Source organism: Ischnura elegans, chromosome 10 (assembly GCF_921293095.1).
Source record: "Ischnura elegans chromosome 10, ioIscEleg1.1, whole genome shotgun sequence".
NCBI lineage: Eukaryota > Metazoa > Arthropoda > Insecta > Odonata > Coenagrionidae > Ischnura > Ischnura elegans.
In genome coordinates this window covers 76,624,782-76,646,018 of record NC_060255.1, presented here as the reverse complement: position 1 = coordinate 76,646,018, position 21,237 = coordinate 76,624,782, and the positions used below count along the sequence as shown (strand labels likewise).

Genomic DNA, 21,237 nt, shown 5'->3' with positions numbered 1-21,237 from the left:
GCAATGTCAAAAAAAAGAACATTTTTTAACAAGAAAGATAGGCATTCTTGACCACAGTAAGATCATTGCAGCCCACAGTGGAATTTTAGCACATTGGTGGTTATTTGAATGAATAGACCAATGCTCTTTAAAAAAAAACATTCAGGTCTCAATGGTAACTATCATAAAAAGCTAAATACCCAATGATTAGTTGAACATCAACCACCAATTTCAGAAAATTAGGTCAGCAAATTTATCACCACGGCCATATCATTTTGCTGCAAGGCCAGTGGGTAAAGAAATCTGCCAACAGGAAAGGCTATCATCAAACTACTGTAAGAATCAATTATAAAGTCGATAGATCATTCAGTTGGCTGGCCTGAGAGTTTCACCTTGTATGTAGCAGTCAATAATAAAACAGTTGACGTGGGTGCCATACATGTTTTTGGTGGCAGAATAATTATGATGGACCTCTACATCACTCATACTTTGCACCCTCCCCTATAACAGATATCAAATCACAGCAGTGCTTACCATAACTCCACTAAGGGCACTCTTGACATCTTGCTTCACAACCATATGGTTCTTAATCAAACGCGACATGTCCTCAATCTTGGCATTAGCTGCCAAATTTTTGGCATTGTCCGTTAAGTTCTTCAGTATCATCTGAAATTGATAAATAAAAAGTCATGAGCATAATTATAAATTGCTGAATCCATTAGGAGTCATAAATTTTATACAACTTACTGGAATCTATTTCTTTTATCTAATCATATTTTATATTCTATTTGGGTTATAAAATCTCTTGTTTAAAATGCGGTTGTTCACTCACATCCAAAATCACAATTTAGTAAAATAATTCGGTAGATGGATGGGAAAGATAAGTTAGGACAAAAAAACATCAACATTCACGTATCTTCCCATACCTTTAAAATTAAAAAATTCAAAAGTTGCTACCCACTTTTCATGAGTGAGTGATGTCATTAAAGTTCTACTACATTGAGTCGTCAATGATGGATTTAGAGGAGTAACAAGGGTCATGACCTCCCCAAAGTTTTGTAAAAAATTTTATCAAAAATTTTTAATTTTTATTAGTATACATAGGTAAAATAGTATCCTTGTAAGGGTGTAAAGGGAATGTGTATGCAAATTCATGGCTACAAGTCCTAAAGGAAAGAGAAGTTTGAGTTGTATTTGTTGTAGAGCATAGCACTCCCAACTGTAAAAATGCCCCTCTCTCCTGGAGGCATTCTATACTCCCCAGACCTGGGTCATGACTCCCCCCAAATTTGGTGCTGAATCCGCCCCTGCAAGTTGTTCAAGGAGATCCAAACTTTGATGGAAAAAATTGCTCATTAGAGTGTTTACGACAACGAACCACCTGAGATGCATCCTTGAGGTGGAGACGTAGGAGAGAAGTGGTGAGAACTTGGCGACGTAATGTCATCACTCTTTCAGTGAAAGGGGGAGGTAAGGGTCGATAGATATTTTGCTCTTAATAGCTAGAGGAGAAAGCGATGGATTGAATATACGTTCCTTCATTTTTCAAACTCAAGCACAATCTACAATGATTAAATAATGGTGTAAGAGCCAATTTATACTCATGGAATTACATAGCTTTCATGCAATAAAAAGTAACCAAAGCATTACACATTTTTTAAAATGAAAATGGATTTAAGAAAAAAACTTCTTTCTTTACACTTCCACAACAATAATATTTGAGGAAGAAGTCCCAAACTTAAAGCTTTTCCTCAAACTGATAATTTTTACTATAAAAAAAATTGATGCAGAAACATTAATAAGTCCATGGGATTATTTAGCTGGCTAACTATTAAAGGTAAAACAAATGGCATTAATTTTCATAAAGAATGCTGATACAATTCATATAAAGTGAGCGTACCAACTGAGATAAGATTACGTAATGAAGTGGTAAATGGATTTAATTTGTACACTAATTAATTCCAATGGAACTGCACATTGGCATATAACTTCTCAAACTTAAAAATTAAGTTGTGAAAAATGTAATATACTGACAGAAAAAGTAATTCACTCTGTTATGTAGATTAAAGACTGTTTACACCAATAAACACTGAAAAATCAGCTCAATTTAAGGATTATTTATGATTTCCTTCAAACACCGCTAACATTAAAGCACATATCAAGGACTAAATGTGTTAGATCACACCCACTGATAACCTGATAGACAACTGCTGTTCCATTGTGATATAATCTCAATTAAAAGAATATATATAATACTAAGCAGTTTTGTACTTACACTCTTATCAGTCATTGGCGGCAGGACAACAGTTTTCTCCAATATCCTCATCACTATCTTCCAGAGTTCTTTTAGAAGCCTCTTTAAGACAGTTTTCTCACAGGACTGTGCGTACAAGGTTAGGGAACCTGAAATTAAAGTTGATATTCATCATTCATGCCAATGCAGTAAAGGTTACATGACATGCTCCATTGATCATGGTATCCCTAAGACAGTAGATATATGACATAATTTGGAATTAAAGCCACAAAATTTCATTAAACTTATCCAATAACAACAGTTAATATTCCAAATTAGAATAGCGAAGAGTATGATATGTTATTTAAAATGGAGATAAGCAGTGAAGATTCTCTATTTTCAGCCATTTTTAAGCTTCAGTAGATTAAAACTTTACTATGAAGGGACAAATGAAGAAAAAATGACTAGTCATAATGGTTGTAAACAAAAAAAAACCATGTGTGAGCCACGCACGAGACAAAGGGATAGCAGACACGTGACGACACAATCGCCATGGGTTTGCAGCATCATCAACTTATCTGCAAAAAGGTTGATTTTCATCAACAGTATTTCAAGAGTAGGCAATGTATTGGAAAGAGGAAAAATACAGGTCTCTTTATTTTTAAAACTGCATCACAATCAAAAATTGAAGAAAACTGGTAAAAAGGTAATTGTTATAAGCGATATTCAGTGATTTTTCTGGGTATTCATCCCCGTTTATCCATTTTGTAGGACAATATTTAGCCAACTGGAACGTTGGCAAAATATTGTCCTACAAAGTGGATAAACGCGGAAGAATACCTGGAAAAATCACTAAATATCATCATAATCTTCGCGGAAGCCTACTTGGAAATTGTTATAAGCTTTCTTCCATGAAAAAAGGGACATTTTCTACGGCTGAGAAAAGGCTGCAAAAGAAAATGAAGTTTGATATAAAGCTTTTTTGCTACAGGTTTTCATCAAAGTGGAGTGAGTGATATGACACTCTCGAGTTTTCATTTTGATTAATAGATTCCCATATGTATCAGTACTTACCATCAAGGAGATCCATAAGCGGCCGTAAGACTTCATCTGCTTCGGCAGCCACTGCGTTTCTCTGGGACGGTTGATTGAGCGTAACTTGGCCACCTCCCTTGATTGACAAAAGCAAATCCCCAAGCTCTCTAACACTAGCAGTTATTCTCGGCTCCAAACTGTAACATGAAAATTTTATCAGCCCAACATTCTTCCACGCTAAAATTATTTGTGAGTAAAAAATTATACTTGTTCCGGACAATTGACTTGACAATTAAACATAAAGAAATGACTGCCTTTTGCAAAGAAAATTAGTAAAATTAACCCTTAACTAGTGACGTGCAATTCTTGTTTCACTACCAGTGACGTGCAGTCTTGGAGACCGCAATAAATCAAAAATTCATAAAATATTGCTACGCCATTTTTATTGTTTTGTTTAATTTTTCTTTGAATGCTTAACTATTTTAAAACTTATATTAAAATTTTTACCTTCCCTATACGAACCAATTTGTCATAAAAAATTGTGATTTGAAGCAGGATCAAAAAACTGATGCCAAAAACTCTTGAGTTATAATTATTATATTTATGTATCAATATTTTGCCAGATTCAAAAAAGGCCTTAAATGTTAAAGTTGGAAGGCTAAGTAGTAAGTAGCCATGAAATTTATCCCGCTTATTCCTTTTCTTGATGCATTCTTAGTAAGTGACATGCGGTCTCACACACCGCTAATCGAGTTCAATTGCAAATTTACAGAAATTAATAAAAGGAACGTTAAATTTTAAGAGTGGGATGTCCTTGTTATGCAAAAATATGAAGCTAACGAGAATTATAGATGTGTATTTTGAAATCTTAATTTTGAAAATATTCATAATTTTAGAAATGCTGCGGTCTCTCAGACCCCACGTCACTGGTTAAGGGTTAAAAATCATATTGTAATGGGAATAAAGACCATAAAAGAATTACTGTCTACATCACCCTATGAGGGCTTTCTCAGATGGCTACCAGTCTTAAGTTTAGCTTCAAACCAGAACATACCATGAAACATATGCTTTTGCAGTGAGATTCATTGTTATCAGAGGCTTTCCGGAGCAGCTGCGTATTGCACTTTGCTATGAAAAGAAATATCCAGTGCATTCTGAAGAAATGAACTGCACACAACCACGCAGAGAGAGGGGATAACACCAAGCCAGTTCCCTACGCAACCATACAATAAGTTTCGGGAACTTCAGGGAGAATTTCTTGCGTGCTGAGGAAAGCAGGAATTGTGACGCGACACAGGGCGTTGATGAAGATGAAAGACCTGTTTCCTTCTGCCAAGGACCAACTCCAATGCTTGAACGTGGAAGGTCAAAAATCCAGTGCTCGTGCGGGAAATCTTTTCTCAGGCAGACAGGGTGTCCCGTAACATCCCGATTACAAGAACATAAACAGGCTGTATTAAATTGAGAGACAGAGAAGTCGGCCATAGCTGGGAATGCATTCTTTAAAGAAGAACATAATATTTCAATCCACAAAATGAAGATGTTAGCCTAAGAAAGATTTTATCTCTGACGACTGAATGCACGAGGCAATTAAAATTGAGAAATGCCCCCAGAATTTCAACCAAGTGGACAGCATTAAATTCAGCCAGACATAGAAGAGAATCTTCCAAAGGAAACAACGGCCTTGATGTTACCAGTATGGTTTCAACAATAATTCACCTGCCCGTAACATCATAATGGGGGAGAGTTCGCTTACCGCTCAAGGACAGGGCTGAGAGTTCCTCTGACATCAGGATCACCCTTCCTCGCCCTACCACCCCCTTCACCACCCCAGTGGAGTATGGAGGGTTAGCGAGTATATTTATGACAGCCAACTTCAAATTTTTATTCATCGCCTGATGATGCGACTTGCAATGGCCGTAAAAGCTTGCTTGACAAAGTGCAATACGCAGCTGTTCTCGAAAGCCTCCCATAACAGAACATACCATTTAGCGGGTGGACAGGTAACAGACTAAGACAGCAATTGTAGGATGAAAAGGGGAGATATGATTAAGGCATCATGAGTACGCACCACAATTTCTCAAAGGAAATTGAAAATCTAAAGTTTTGAGGGATTTAGAAGATCATGCTATGGAAAAACAGATCATCCATGTATATTTCAATACAAGGCACAGTAAACTATCACCTCCTCTGTACATCAAAAACTTACCTCACAGCAAATTCTTGAGCCAAATCATCCAAGGCTGCGTTAAGATTCTGCTGCAATTCCTTCAAAATATTTGCAGCATCCTCTTCTAATTTCTCCCCACCCATTGACTCAAACATTTTCTCTAATTGTACTCTTAACTGCTGAATGTTGTTCATTAGAATGCATGCCTGCAGGTAAAAGAAGAGAGAGGTATGAGAGCATGAATTAAAGTAAAATTTCTGCCATACTAACTCCTACTTAATGAAAAACTACTGAATAAACTAGAATAGCATCATAGCATAATTGTGAGTTAACTTGCTATTAGTATCATTGGGAAAATATCAGTGAATTCTATCTTTAAAAATAGGAGCCCATTACTATTAAAAATCTAGAACAAAGAAGGAGGTAAACATGGATGGACACTTCATCCCTAGAATTTTTACGTAAGCACTGACAAGATGAGTTGTGAGATGGCAGTAACCAAATTTGAAGACAAGAAAGAAGCAGTTAACACAGGAGAAAATGAACATGTTTCATTTAGCAGATTAAACAGACTTCATTGCACAGACAAAGGCACAATGAGAGGAGATGCTTCATAATCTATAATAGACAGTAAAGAAACCAGTATTAGCAATTTCAACTTCTAATATAATGCACAACGTAAATTATGCAAACATTAGCATGAATTAGTAACACAACTACGGGCACCTTAAAACATCTAGTTATTCATTCATATAACTAATATTTAATGATAGTACATTTGAAGTATTGTACTTTTAATGATGAGATGTATTCAAGGGAGCATGTTTCTGAGTCTGACTTTCTTACCATATTTACTGAACTTATCCATGAAAAACTGTGCAATACTTAAAACTTCACACTATACTTGGTGAAGCTTCGAAGGTACTGATTAGTAAACCATATAATTTGGTACCTGAACAGCAGGAAGTCATGTTCGGGAAAGTGGGCACTGTACTTATGAAGCTTCAAATCATCCCTGTGCATTTTTTCATTGAACTGTAATACTATTGTCACTAACATATGTAAATACATATGTACTTTAATTACCCATTTCAGAGGTCCATCAAAGTATTAAATGAGGTAATGGTAGACAAATGCAATTAAATTTATGCATATAGTAGACTCGTTAATGTGAGCAACCTTATTACGAAGTTCTCGTTATTACGAATCAAATCGTTGGTCACAACAAAAAGGCCTATCCAATCTATAGTGTAAGAAACGTTATCACGAAATATTTGTTATTACAAAATTACAAACCTCAGTCCCAGTCCTGGAGGTTACAAAATGAACTTTACGACAAAGTTCCACAAATAAGCAATGAAATATAGGTGGATGTACAATATGCTATGTTATAATTGTTGCGCTATGTTTAAGTTCTCCTCGAGTCCTGTGCCCAAGAGTGTCAGTTATGGTTCATCCTTCAGTAGGAGACACTTCTTTACACACGCAACATTATGTAACAGGCTTCACTCCAGTGGAATCATGGTGACCCACTTATTACCACTCGTGAATTGGACGTACAGTTAGTCCTCCTACGCACATTTTATTTACAAATTTTCATAGATATGTATGAACATTCAAAAATTTCAAGCGTACCTGAAATTTAAAATTTGCCACCTTTCGAGTAGGCCAATGCGATGCGGTGTGGTGTAGAGGAACTCGCACTTTGGGCATGTTAAATTGTATAGTTAATCTATATTTCTGTTGTTTTCTGCTGGTTAATTTCATGTGTATTTTGTTTTTTTTGTCTTATGCGTTTGGCGCACTCTGCTATGTATTCGTGCACACTAATCGTACTGTGTATGTCTTCCATGATGCGATGGTGCAATTAAAGGCGCGAGTGCAAGTGTCTGCAAATATCTTATTTCTACGATGAAAACCTTGCCCGTATCATCCATATTTCAACAGGGCATAATCTGAACAAAGTACATATCACTTAATCCAGTGTGAAGTCAGGAACTGTTCAGCATTTCGCCTGTTCGTCCCTCCTGCAGACAGTGATTTTTTTGGCTCCGGCTGCGTTGCGTGATCAGCTAGATCAGTTCGTCACAATCGTGAGTTGATGCACAATTGTGATGGAGAGTTGCATTCTGCAGGATAACCACACTTCTCGATGCCTTCCATAGGTTTATCAACTTACAAGCAAGGTCTCGGAATGCTTCTTGTTCGTATATCAAGGACTGACTGTATTCGGGAAGATATCAACTCTTGATTGCATCATACCACATTCTTCTATTGAGAAAATACACTAATGTGCTTGTTTTCATACATTTACACATAATTTAATTGCGTATATTATACACTTGATTTTGAAGCTATTTTGCATTGTGACTAAAAGTATGGTAGATTGAAGAGACTAGAAATTTGGACAGTATTTTTGTCTGATGATTTCTAAAAGAAACGTTCATACGAACTTCATTATTATGAACCATTGGTTTTGTGGTCCCGTTAACTTTGTATTAACGAGAGTCCAATGTATGTATTAAGTCAAGTTTTTGTTGTTAACCCCTTCCCTGATTCGGACGAGATATCTCGTCCTAAGAAGACGCGCAAAAACTGACGCGGCCGAGTTAACTCGTCCTATGTGAAATTCGCTTCTTCTTTCGTGATCTGGACGAGATATCTCGTCCCCTTATTAGAAGTACGTAGTTTTGCCGTGAGAGTGCATACGTGTCTTCACAATGCATGATATCCTGCAAACTTCTACGCTTTTTCGAGGTCCAAAAGAGGGGAAAAAACTATTATTTTTCGTAATGTTTATGTTTCTAAACCTGTTGTGTATCGAGATGTGATAAATGAACAAAGAAACATATTTAATGTGTTTTATAAATAACTGCGATGTCTTTTCGCAGAGTTTTTATCAATCGTTGGAACAGCCGAAGTGAGTCGGCAGACAAGTGCCGTCTTGCTATTCTGAAGGTCGCGCGTTCGAATCTTGCTATCGGAAAGGATGTTGTAATATCTTTATTCAATGAATGAATTGATTTGAAACATTTTATAAACACTACCAAGCAAAACTATCATTACTTACTCTTCAGTGTAGTCGACGGGACCTCGTAAATAAATTACGTCCAAGCTGCTATTCCAAAGGTCGCGTGTTCGAAAGCCATTTCTGTCAACTGCGTAACAGTAGTCGGGAACTTTCTGATAATGTTCTTTTTCATCAATATGGAGTCAAAATCTTCGCACCGAAAATCAACTTGCTCAGTGATGTTTTATTGCCTTTTTTCTTTATAATGACAAACTATATCTTTGTTTTTTAGTTTTCAGTATATTATTTAGCTACAAATACAAGTTATTATTATTTCATTTCTGTAAGTTCGTCAATATTTGTGAACGTGCACAGATTTGAAATGGAACCTTCGGCTATTCAGCAATTTCTCCCTTCCAGGGAAGACATATTTTCTATCTTCCAACCCCCTGGTTTATCCATTCCTTCTCTTCATCCATTGTTTTCTCCCCTCCGCCTTTCCTTTTACGCACTGTCGCGGCCGCCTTTTCATCCTTTTCATCCTCCTCCCCTCCGATCTCCCTTTCATGCAGCCGCTGCACCCTCATCGGTATTTCCCTACTGCCCTCCACTTTCCCTTTTTACAGCTGCACATGACCCAAAACACTCTTTCTCACCATTTTTCCCTTCCCAATGCCTCTGACCCTCATGTTTTGGTTTCTTTGCCTCGGTCCTTTTACCAATATCTGTTTTGGGTACTTGCACTCCCATTCCATAAAATTCTAGTGTCAGTTCTACAAAGCCTTTTGGAGTGTTGACAGCTAACATTTTTTTCCTCGGCGAATTACTGTCTTTCGCGTTATTTTGACGTTTTCTCCAAGCATCCTTCCGCAATGGATAGTGACATTGAAAGTGATACGCAAAGTGACTCTGGAAGTGACATTCCCACGGACGATTTAGAGGACATTGAAAAATCTGGTTCGGAATCCAGCTTTTCCGAGCCTACGGATGCCAATGCCGAGGAGACAGAGGATGAAGATCTGACGCCAAATAGGGAATGGCAGGAAGTGAATACTCCCTCTTCTGCACCTCCAAGGTTCAACTTTGAAGGTAATTCATCCGTAAATTTTGAAGTTGATCCAAATCGCGGAGTGCAGCAATTTTTTGAACTGTTTTTTGATGATCAAATAATTAAATTTATCACCGATGAAACAAATCGGTATGCGGAACAATATTTACGGAAAAATCCTTCCAGTTCAAGAGACCAATGGCGAGCTGTGAGTGCTGCTGAAATGCGTGTGTTTTTTGCACTGATAATGTTGCAAAGTATTGTGCGAAAACCTGAGCAGGAACATTTTTGGTCCACAAGGAAAATATTGAATACCCCTTTTTTTGGTGAGACGATGTCTTACCGGCGATTTGCAAAAATTCGTCAGTTTTTGCATTTTTGCAACAATGATGAGTACGATGCTCAAACTCATCCCAACCCAAAGCTCAATAAAATTTGGGATATTTATCAAATTTTAAATGGTAAATTCAGCGAGTTTTACACTCCAGAAAGGGATGTGACGGTAGACGAAAGCCTCTTGCTATATAAAGGACGATTGGGTTGGCGTCAATATATTCCCCAAAAAAGAGCTAGATTCGGCATCAAAACTTTTGTTCTCTGCGAGTCCAGCACTGGATACGTCTGGTCAACAATCATTTATACCGGGAAAGGCACTACTCTTGACAAAGACTTTGAAAGTAAGCCAATGTCCTCCCAAGTGGTATTGTCTCTGATGAAACCACTATTTGAAAAAGGATATTGTGTTACGACGGACAATTTTTATACCTCTCCACAACTAGCCGAGGAATTAGTTTCTCAATCTTGTGATACTTATGGAACTGTGCGCGGAACACGAAAGGGGATGCCAGAGGGGCTGAAGAAGAAAAAAATGAAGAAAGGTGATGTGGCAGCTTTTCGAAAAGGAAAAATTTTGGTTCTTCGATGGAAAGACAAGAAGGAAGTAACGTTACTCTCTACGGTGCACAACAGGGAAATGAGAGAGGTGCAGAAAAGGGGGGCAGTGGTTATGAAACCAAAGGTAGTCGTTGATTACAATGAGACAATGGGGGGTGTTGACAGGGTAGATCAGCATTTGGCTGACTATCCAATCCCAAGGAAAAGAGGGAAAAAATATTATAAAAAATTATTTTTTCATTTGATGGAAATTTGCTTATGGAATTCTTATGTTTTATATCGGAAAACAGGTGGTGATAAAACTCATTTGCAATACAGGCTGGACCTAATAGATAGAATGATTGAACTGTACTTCCCAAGTGTTCCCTCCCCTAAGGCAGGTAGGCCACCTGCAAAAGCCCATCCCCTCCGAATTACCGAGAGGCATTTCCCAGACATAATCCCACCCACAGAAAACAAGTCAAACCCGACTCGGAAGTGTGCTGTGTGCTCCCGAAAGCGAGATGCGCGTGGAAAAATGGTGAGGAGGGAGAGTCGCTATTTTTGACCTGACTGTAATGTGGGCCTTTGCGTTGCCCCTTGCTTCAAAGTGTACCACACAAAAATAGACTTTTAGTTTATATAATATTTTACTGTTTCAAATTTGGAGTTTATATTAATATTTTTCTAACTCCATCATCTGTTTTTTTAGTGAGTAATTTTTGTGACTATATTTATTGTGAAATATTTTACTTGATTTTTATGCAGAAGTACATGAAATTTTTTAAAAAGTGATATAATAAGAGTAAATTTTAAAATAAATGACTTCATAAAACACTTAAATGAATGTTTTTTATTTAATATCTACCTGTAAATAATTAAAAAACCTAATAAAATAATATGACATTTTTTGAGCTATTTGTTGAGAAATATCCGTCAGTTAAGGGGTTAATGGAGTTTGTTACCGATGAATTTAAAATTAAAAACAACTGAAAAATAAAAAAATCTCCTTCAAATTTTAAAGCTAGAGGACATGTGGCAGTACTTACTATTCTTTCTTCTTTGAGATGACCAGAGAAATCCCTCTTTACAATATCTGCATAAGCTATTAATACTTTAACTATTGTTTTTGCGAAGCGTTTCATGTACCGTTTCCAAATTTCAGGGTCAGGGCACTCAAGTTTGGAAACTACATCGAAACACTGAGTGAGCTGAGTAAAGACATCCACAACGGAATTGGAAAAGAGGGCATGTTCACTGCTTCTTTGAAACTGTAACAAAGAAAAAGATAAATTCAATCGATTGCATCCTTTGAATGGCATAACTTAAAAAATACAAAAAATAGCTTCCAAAGGGGTTTCTGTTTGAACATAAAAAAATTTTTTGTTCATCATGACATTTTGCGTTAAAATGAGACAAAATCTACTGATATACTGAATCTACAGTCTAATTAACACTCCCCATAGCTCCATGAAAAATAAGTGCTAATGTAGTCATCAAGTTCCATGAAGAATAATGTTATATTTAAATACAAAGTACAAAAACATACAAAAAAAAGTTATTAAATGTGTAATGGGTGTTTCACAAAGGACTTCGTGTAAACCACTAATGAGAGAACTAAGACTGTTAACTATTGCATCTATGTATATATATTGTGTAGCAATTTTGGTGAAAGAAAATATTCATAAATTTAATACTAATGAAGAAATTCACCCCTATGGCACAAGAAATGCATACAATATCCATTTAACTTTTCACAAAAAGAAGATATCTTCAAATAATCCTATGGTTATGGGTACTAAAATCTATAACTTACCACCTGACAGTGTGAAGTGCACAAAATCGACAAAAGTATTTTAAAAACTCTTAAAAGAGTATCTGATAATGAAATGTTATTATACTGTAAATAAATTCTTTAGTGATGATCAGGGGCGCTGACTTATAAAAAATATTGGGGGGGCCCATATCGGAGGTCTTGCCCCAGGAAGAGGTTAAATTGAAAGTGTGTCGCAGCACCGAAACACTACCATGATTCACAACACTTGATCCAGTTAACCTGCTTAATCTTATAATTATTTGTTTCAACAATCATTGTTGAATTTATTTTAAAAGGTAACTATCGTCAAGCATGGGAAATAAAAATCTCCAATATATTTTTGTGATTTCACAAGGCGTAATATAACTTAATTATTTTCTTGAATTATTGAGGGGGCTCCGCCCCCCCAAACGAATCTTTGAGGGGGCTCGGGCCCCCTCAGGCCCCATGGAGTCGGCGCCACTGGTGATGATCACAAACAATGTTAAATTGAATCATTTTCTTTATGACCCATGTATACTGTGATGCTTTTGTACTTTGTATTTAAATAATTCTGACGAATCTGATACCTACATTTGTATGGTCTGCGGAGAATAAATTATTATTATTATTATAGAGCATAATTCATCCCTGAAATTGCACTTTCATGCTGTAGAAGTTTTGTTAATTCTGATATTATACTGTTAAACTTTCTCCAAAAATGATAAAATGTCATTTATACATGGTTTTTATTCTATATGTTAAACATGTTAGCCATAAGTATGACAAAAGAATAACAGTATTGAGTGATAGACTTTACCTCAAGCCGTATGCAGACGCACAGAGCATAGGTAAGAGGTAATTGTAAAACAATAAATTTTAACTTCAATTCTTATTAATCATAATAATAATGTAATGCATTGAAAAATATAAAAAAAAGATAAAAAACAGCAAAAACAAAAAAAAATCACTCCTACATAATCATTCATACATTCACAACAAAACTTGGGTGATTAAAAACTTGACGATAATTACACATATGCCTAATGCTGTGTTCTATGAATGCTGATATTTTTTAAATAAAACAAAACAGTTGGAAGGCAAGAAAGAAAAAAGCCATACACCGCTATTAAAAAAGAGCAAGAACCACATGGGAGAATCACCATCTTCATTAAGTTGACCTATAACATGATGTGACAAGACTTCTAACTTTACCACAAGTGGTAATGTATTCCATGAGGGGAATGGGAAAATAGGAAGTTAAAACTTAAGTTTCAGCATCATGAATAGCATTTCATAAAAAGGCATGGACGTTGGACAAAAGGTTCACTAATCAATAAGTAACTTTATGGTGTAGGTAATTAGGAAAGCTTTGATCAATCTGTTTTGAAAACGTATCTCCCTTCATACAATGCATTATTGACTAAATTCAGCATTAAAAGTTTAAATTCATGGCTTTCCTGTTTAAAAACAAAATAAACTTGTCTCAGGATACAATTCTGACTGAGGCAATGTGCACAGTAATCGGAATGTATGGTGGAATTCAAGAGCATTCACATGGAATTGTTACATGTTAAATTGGAATAGGGTCTCAAAGCAATGTAAGTAAGTTCTAATGCAGAAAAGTGCTAATTGGAACGATGTAATCACGGAGTGGGTGTATTTCCGTAAGGTGTAATTATCTGAATTATTATGATTCTTGATACTGGAAAAGGAAAATAAACACAAGAGAAATTAATTTGCTTCATTCTATGTGAAAATATTAAGTTTGCGAGCAAAAATTATTTCACATACCCCATCTTTCTTATCTCTATTGAAGGCACCATGGAGATACTCTAACGATACGTCATCGTTTTCATTTAACCACTGCATAACAAATGGCTCAAACCACCTGAAATATAAAGAAATAATGCTATAGAAGTTAAAAAAATGAAAAAAGTCGACATCTACTATTTGCTCAGTTGAAACCATTTTCATTAATCTTTTGACAATCAAAAACACTATGAAGAATAAACTAATGCAAGAGATACAGCCTAAAATAAAGGCAGGAGAAGCTTTTTACAACTTGTCTCAAAGAGGATTGGAACCAAATATGGTAAACATGTGTGGCAAATAAATGAGTTAAAAATCAAATGGAGAAACATTGGCTTGAATAACTTATGGTTTACCTCAGATATACCTTGTAAAATGCAAGCTGTATTTGACCATTCATCACGGGTCAAATATTGGTAACATAAATAACAATTAATGTGGGAAAACAATTAATGCAGAAATGTTTAACTCTGTTGCTTATTTAGCAGAAAACTCATGATTTTGGCGAGTAATTGTGATATTGTATAAAAGATTCATACAGGAACTTAGCTGTTTACAGGAAGATTTGAATATTTTGGAAACACTTTGGTCATATTGTCGATGTGACCAATATTTCTTTAAAATATCCTTAGTGAATACGGCACCTAGCAAAAAAATGTTTGCACGACATCTTGGCATTTACACCGCCACGATGGATTTTTGTCTGATGTAAAAATTCTGATCTATCATACACCATTTCAAGTACACATATTTACAAGAGAAATGAGCATATTATGCCTAGAACAACCACTTTTGCTGGTGCAGTGCTCAGTTGTGAGATGGCTCACATGGGCCAAAAATAATCTACTAATACGTCGTATTTTGCCTACTATTTTCTCGCTCAGATAATGTCATCATTATGTCGTATTTGGTCTCACTCTTTTTGCAATTATATGCACATGACTAATATTTAGGGAACTGTTCGGGGAACAATAGATGAAGGAAAAAATTACATTGTCTGTATGGAAATTTATCAGGGACTATGAAGGGCGAATGATGAGTGTTGGGAAAATGATGAATGCGGAAATGATGGATTGAGGTTCTGCTGTGCATGGGTTTTGGGAATCCAGGGGAAGGTGATACAGACCCATAGTCCGCAGTTTGGGAAGAGAAGTAGTCTACAATTCACCAATTAAATCTCTCTCACCCTCCAAGACCTCATCCCACCATTTCTCTCCCATGCTTGGCTGCCAATTGCCAATCTGAATTTCCTCACCCCATTAGAGAACTGATACATAGACAATATTGTGAAGAGGGAGCTGTTCCCTGCCGCCTGTGGTGTTTCTATGTTTGTAACTATGTTTGGCCTACGAGTAGAATTCCGGGAGTTCCCAATTCCACCCGGGATCTGTCAGGAATAAATTGGGCTGAATATCAGCTGTTCTTATTTCATCAACCGTCGTTTCATCAAACATTTCCCAAAGAGATTCCGTGTTACCTCACCGCTGCCTTGAGCTTGCAGGCAGCTGCCTAATACCCTAAACATTTCCCCTCTTCTCATGACTTCCCCACCTCCGGCTCATATATTTATGGAGGGCTCTCTCACTCTGACAGTCATGGGTTAAAGAATTCTAATCGATTGGGATTGCTATACACCACCCAAGTTATTTATTGTCATATTTAAGGTTACCCTTGGTGAATATTAGCTGAAATACTCTTACAAGGAGACTTTGCCTAACTGATGTCAAGAAAGAAGATGAAACCTTTTTTATTTGAAAGTAGACACTTAGATAGGAATACAGTTGAAGGGTTTTGTCCAAATACGCCCGGGGTTGAGAGAAAAAAGCATTTAAAAATTGAAAAATATGGTCACGTTGAATTTAATTTTAAAAATTTCGCTCATTGTTTAAAAGCGATTTGGCCGAGTGGTAGTGTGCCGGGCTCCTGCTGTGAAAGTGATGTGAAAGTCCAGGGTTCGAGACTCGATGAGAGCAAATTTTTTCCAGTCTGCCACCTCCTCCATTTTTTGTAATCCGTTCCATCCTCATCTAATTTGTTCATTTAGGACGTTTTACATTTTTTTACTTGACTGTTGTTTGAGAATAAGCCCTAAACTGACATTTTTGTCGCTAGCTAACCCTTACTTCGAATTAATCTTTCCGTGCCAAGGTTCATGAAAGCAGGAGTGGTAAAACTGTGGTGCTGGCTTCGAAGTGAAGGGAACTCATTTCCAAAGCAAAAGATTTTAAACATATTGTCTCCAGAGAGTTTCCCCGGTTACATACGGGAGAAATATATAAAATCAGGGTGAACGAAACGCGACAAGCCTGAAATGATCAACAGATGGGTATACGATCACTTTGTCGAAGCCAGGAACAGCAATGAGCCGCTGATGACTCGGACTTTACAAGAATATGCTATTTATGCGTGATTTCAGCACACATCTCCAGGATTTGAATTCCCTGCTGGTGCTTCATGGGTTCCATCTTTTAAGAAGAGACACCGAATCGTGCAACGTAAATTAACACAATACGTATCAGCGGGCGAGCAAGCGTGTGCTGAAGAAATATTGCAATCGGCAATGACGTTTCAGAAGCAAACAAAAAGCCCAATCTCCAAATGTAATAGAATTCGTAATTAATACAGATCAGACCGGGTGTCCGTAGAGGTGGATATAAAGAGAACGCGATCAAGAAAGGGAGAATATTGTTCAGGTTGCTCTTTGGAGCGTGATCAAAGTAATACACTCATATACAGTGCAGGAAAGGTGCTTCCTAAAGTTTTTATTGTGCTTATCAGAACCTGGAGGTGATTTTGGTCCGCAAGTGAGCGAAGAAACTGGAGAGTGAATTTTTAAATGCTTCTGTTGTGTATTCTAAATTTGGAAAACTTACGACTGGGTTGTATTTCAAATTAAAAAAAAATATTCTCCGGCCATGTGTTAAAAACAATACATTTTTATTGCTTATTGATTTGTGGGGGACAAAAAAATAGTGCCATTTATGATGAACTATTTATCGACGAGGAATGAGAACCGATGTACAGCGTAAAAACTATACCACCGAAGTGCACATCCGTAAGCCAACCGTGCGATGTATATTTTTACGGGAAAGTAAAGCAGTTTATTGCACGAAACCAGAACTGCACCTTCCTCCTTCAAGGGAAAAGAAAGATATTCTCACATGAGGATGGAATAAAAATCCATTCAATCGTGCATCATCAGTTGTCCTAACCAGCGTTCAATGATATGCTGAGGTATGCATGATATGCCTCAAAGTTAGTAGAGAATTGAATTGTTTAAAAAAGTTAAGGGGAATATGTTTCCTTGAAGATATAAAGAAACACAATGGCAAATGCTCAGGTAGCAGATTTATAGAAAGAGCATGGTGCTTTTCAATCAATTGATTTTCTTGTTTTATTACAATTATCATCCAAATTACTGTAAAGAGGCGAAGTAATAAATAAATATGTAATGAAAAATTGGAGAAGGCAGTGGCAATTGCAGATTATTCAATTTTATATATTTGTGCTTTATATTATGGAGGTATTTCCTCCAATTCATGGTCCTTTACGCGACAGAGATTTCTCGTGGGCATAAAATCTAATGAAAGCAAGAGAAAACCGAATAATATCGTGCTACAGGAAAAAGCAAAAGAAATGTAGGAAAATGGGAGTCTGGGGAGGCCATGAAAAAAGAAAAGGGAAGGGACGAGCCAACAAGCCAAACTAAAAACAGTACTATCATATCGACATCGACCTCAACAGGTTCAGGCCATGAACCAATTTTAAGTTGGCCGAGTAGTATATTCCAGGTAATTAAAAGTTCACATGTACCGACAATTCGTTCCCCAGCTTATACAGCTTGTTTAAAATCTCTAGGCACCTATATATGCGGAAATAAGGACTCTGACAATGAGAGGAGAGTAAGTTTGTGGGAGGAAAGCATACCTCGCACTTCGATCGGTTAGGGCAAGAGGAGTAGGGAATAATGGTCGGCAGGGTGCCCAAAAATGGCTTTATGGAGACTTATTATTCGAACGAAAAATATAGATGGTACTTCAACCTCCTATCCAGGTTACTATGTGTTGAAAAAACTTCGTTCTAATCGTCTAGCCCTTCAACTATTCAGGTGTTGAGGACAAAATTTCTTTCTAACTTTCCAAAATCCTATTATACACAAAAATGTTAGCCTTTTAACTTTGAACTCAATATCTGCGGTAAATCAAATTCGCTTAAATAGGTTCTTGGCAACAAAATACATGCGGCAAAAGTTATTCAGCAAAATAAATTAAGTTATAAGGGCATTTCCTGACTATTACCAAGGTAAAAAAATAGACTACAGGAGAGCAACAACAGTCAGAAGAGCAATAGCGACGTTTAGCACTTGAAATACTCCAAAGTGATCATATAGGTAGACGAGTGAAAATTGTTGTATATTCTAAATACTACAACAGCAGGAACCTGGGAGACTCTCTGGAGACAATATGTTTAAAATCTTTTGCTTTGGAAATGAGTTCCCTTCACTTCGAAGCCAGCACCACAGTTTTACCACTCCTGCTTTCATGAACCTTGGCACGGAAAGATTAATTCGAAGTAAGGGTTAGCTAGCGACAAAAATGTCAGTTTAGGGCTTATTCTCAAACAACAGTCAAGTAAAAAAATGTAAAACGTCCTAAATGAACAAATTAGATGAGGATGGAACGGATTACAAAAAATGGAGGAGGTGGCAGACTGGAAAAAATTTGCTCTCATCGAGTCTCGAACCCTGGACTTTCACATCACTTTCACAGCAGGAGCCCGGCACACTACCACTCGGCCAAATCGCTTTTAAACAATGAGCGAAATTTTAAAAATTAAATTCAACGTGACCATATTTTTCAATTTTTAAATGCTTTTTTCTCTCAAACCCGGGCGTATTTGGACAAAACCCTTCAACTGTATTCCTATCTAAGTGTCTACTTTCAAATAAAAAAGGTTTCATCTTCTTTCTTGACATCAGTTAGGCAAAGTCTCCTTGTTAGATCAGTTTTTGAAACATATCGGTAAATCTATTGTTCTATTGTTCCTTGCTTTGGTTTGCCATTGTGGATTTTTTTCACTTATTTTGCTCACTGGCAAATGGAAAGAGTTCTTTGTATTAAGGCTAACGGTTGAAACTGCGGTTTGACAATCTTACGCCACTAAAGCTATCCATGATTTTCCTCAGCATTAAACCAAAACTAACTAAAATGATACGCCAAGTTTTCTTCCCAGATTGGTTCCAAAAAATCACCCTATTTTAAGTATATGTATCATGAAAATTATACTCAACAACAGTTTCCAAAATGGGTTCTGCACCAATAATTTTGGTACTGATTTTGTATAGCTTCAATTCCGATTCTTGTTCTAGGTTCAAGAACCAATAGAATAAAGAACCAAAGGATTAAACTGACCCAATCCTAAATATTTTAACTTTTTAAAATAATAAAATAAATAGAAAATGTACTGGTTAGATGGCATTAGTACTCACGCTGGATATTCTGGTACAGAACCCTTAGGTGGAACATCCTTTACATAGTTTGTGTGCAACCATTTAACTTTAAAATGAAGGTTCATGTAGGCAGACGATTTGCAAAGGCGATGCTGCTCATGCTCTTCTAACGCATACTTCATGTCAACTGCAAATAACCCCCACATGGTAGCCGCAGATAGCTGGAACAAGAAAAGATCATTGTATTTAAAGTGATATCAAAGGCTTACTTCCCATTCCAAAGATAACATTTTGCTACCTAGAATAACAAAAATTCCAGAGAGCATAAATCATATGCCTTGACTTGAACTTAAACACAATCTCCAGAATTGTGTTGAGTGCTCAAAACAATCAGGTCAGCACCATCATTTCCAGCAGTTAGTATTGAGGTATTATTTCCAATTTCAGAATTGAAAATATAAAACAGCAATAAAAAAGAATATTTACTTTTTAGAGAGTGATTTCATTTATGATTACACTATAAACTCAACAGAACTTCTTACCTGCCCTATGTTCAGTTCCTGAGGGAACTGATTGAGCACGGGAGCATAACTGTTGCGGTCTTCTTCTATCACTGAAACTATGAGCGCTATCAGCTTATGCCAGAAGTCCAGGCTATCAAGCCTAGGACCATGGTCCTCTTGTTCTTTTTTTGCCTCGTTCGGGTCCGCCTGAAAATTATGCCAGAGAATATTTCCATAAGAAAATTTTTTTCATTCAGAAGTAACAGAAAATGACAAACATTTTCTGTATTACAGAGGTCATAATCCTAAGACCCATAGAGAATAAATACTACATAGTAGGGATGGATGGATCCAGGATTTTTTCGGATCCAGATTCGAATCAGATCCTTGATTTTCGCAGCCGGATCTTCAGATATTTTCGGATCCAAATGCATTATCAAATTCCTGCTATAAAACAAAGTAATTATTCAAATTTCTTCTGGGTTCGTACAATCAAAGGAATGCTTTTTAGATTTTCATACACATTTCAATATTTTCATCGATTAAAAATTATTTTTATAAGCTTACAAGTTGATTTTTAAAAGCACTGATATCTTTACGAGCTCAGGATCTAAACTGTTACGCTTGTGATCAGAAATGAAAATAGGAAAAGTCTTCAGATAAACCATCGACTGAATTCAAATTTTCCTCACACACGTTTCCTCCAAATTTTGTCACTTTATCATCGCATACAGACTCGTGTTTCACCAGCAAATTATCTCAATAGAAATGTTTCTACACAATGAAATACTTTTTTATCAGTATATTATTAAATTAAATTGCTACTGTGCAATCTGCAACACAATTAACAGAGTTTAAAACAACATTAATGCCATGTGCGACGAGGTGCAGGAGCAATGAGACCATCACTCAGCTAGAGGAAGGGGTGGGCAGCAGAAGTGCACAAAGGAGAGGTGGAGGGGAAGGAGCGTGCTTCCTCTATCTTTCAAGCAACAAGGCTACGAATGAGGGAGTAAGGGACGAACATGTCAGACCTTGCTAGTTTGTGACGTCATTGCCTTCAAAGTGAAGCCAGGGGAGCTATAAGATACTTGCAGTTGGCATTTCCAGTCCGTATCCTTTTGTTTGAGGGTGCTGATGCCATGCCTGTTTCATTGAAAATTGTGCTGCTGGGACAATGGTGAATATTGGAATAGTCTTGTTGTATTTAAAAATGTTTGAGTCAATCAATTAGAGCTTAAAAAAGCTAAACACTCATAATTACATTGTGTTTGCTTTCATTCTTCTTTGAATCTTGTCCATATCATCCAATTTCCGAAAGCTATCGAAA

The 21,237-nt window shown here is 36.6% G+C and overlaps 1 protein-coding gene across 9 annotated transcripts in view; it reads right to left on the bottom strand.

Moving 5' to 3' along the window:
* Positions 1 to 21,237, bottom strand: part of LOC124166384 — a 140,907-nt gene that overhangs the window by 23,465 nt on the left and 96,205 nt on the right. For all 9 annotated transcript variants that reach the window (XM_046543898.1, XM_046543899.1, XM_046543901.1 and 6 more), the window contains 8 exons: positions 19,947 to 20,114; positions 19,444 to 19,625; positions 13,938 to 14,034; positions 11,398 to 11,619; positions 5,457 to 5,623; positions 3,287 to 3,444; positions 2,255 to 2,382; positions 514 to 645 (listed from right to left, as the gene is read on the bottom strand). In XM_046543898.1, the coding sequence (XP_046399854.1) occupies positions 514 to 645; positions 2,255 to 2,382; positions 3,287 to 3,444; positions 5,457 to 5,623; positions 11,398 to 11,619; positions 13,938 to 14,034; positions 19,444 to 19,625; positions 19,947 to 20,114 (1,254 nt within the window). The remainder of the gene's footprint in view (positions 1 to 513; positions 646 to 2,254; positions 2,383 to 3,286; positions 3,445 to 5,456; positions 5,624 to 11,397; positions 11,620 to 13,937; positions 14,035 to 19,443; positions 19,626 to 19,946; positions 20,115 to 21,237) is intronic.